The sequence below is a fragment of the Plectropomus leopardus genome, unplaced genomic scaffold (assembly GCF_008729295.1).
Source record: "Plectropomus leopardus isolate mb unplaced genomic scaffold, YSFRI_Pleo_2.0 unplaced_scaffold85438, whole genome shotgun sequence".
In the NCBI taxonomy this organism is placed as follows: domain Eukaryota; kingdom Metazoa; phylum Chordata; class Actinopteri; order Perciformes; family Serranidae; genus Plectropomus; species Plectropomus leopardus.
In genome coordinates this window covers 1-855 of record NW_024694171.1, presented here as the reverse complement: position 1 = coordinate 855, position 855 = coordinate 1, and the positions used below count along the sequence as shown (strand labels likewise).

General features: G+C 43.2%; 1 protein-coding gene across 1 annotated transcript; it reads left to right on the top strand.

Annotated features, from left to right (window-relative positions):
- Window positions 1–852, top strand: LOC121940378 (chemokine XC receptor 1-like; the record flags this gene model as incomplete). Its single annotated transcript, XM_042483160.1, has 2 exons — window positions 1–34; window positions 197–852. A coding segment is annotated over exon 2 (639 nt), but the record flags the coding sequence as incomplete, so codon positions are not given.
- Window positions 853–855: the final 3 nt, after the last annotated feature.

Here is an 855-nt window from a genome sequence, read left to right as displayed (position 1 = left end):
CATCCACCAACATATTGATCACATCAGGCAAGAGGTAGGTCGATTTTTAATTCTTTTTTCTATGCACTCTGAGTAATTGCAAAAATACCTTTATTTGTATAACTCTTTTCTTGTCTCTGTTGATTTGCATTAAACAATGAAATAACTGAATATAATCTACAGTTAAGCACATGCTAATCCAAAATCCCTTTTCTAGGATCCAGTTGAACAGCGATGAATTACTCTATAAATGAAAGCCAATATGACACTGACTATGAAGATGAAATCTGCGAAAAAGGCGAGGTGGTCAAATTTGGATCCATTGTCATTCCTATGTTCTTCTCCATTGTGATCATACTGAGTCTCACAGGAAACATCCTCGTCCTTGTCATCCTGGCTTTGTTCGAAAACCTCAAGTCTCTCACCAACATTTTCATCCTAAACCTGGCCATCTCTGACCTCGTCTTCACCATCGGCCTCCCCTTCTGGGGAATTTACCACATCTGGGGATGGTTGTTCTCAGAGGCGCTCTGCAAAATAGTGACTTTTGTCTTCTTCACTGGGTTTTACAGCAGCGTCCTCTTCCTGACCATCATGACCGTCTACAGGTATCTGGCTGTGGTTCACCCTCTGTCTGACCTGAGCACACCGAAACTCAGCACTGGAATTTATGTGTCTTTCCTGCTGTGGATAATCAGCATTGGAGCAGCCATGCCCTCCCTCCTCCACATCTCCCTCGTCTCCATCCCCCACAAAGGTACGCACTCCCTGGGCTGCGAATATGATGCTATCCTGTGGAAAAACATTAGTATCTTCCAACAGAATAGCTTCTTTTTGGTCGCTTTTGTAGTGATGGCTTTCTGCTACATTCGAATA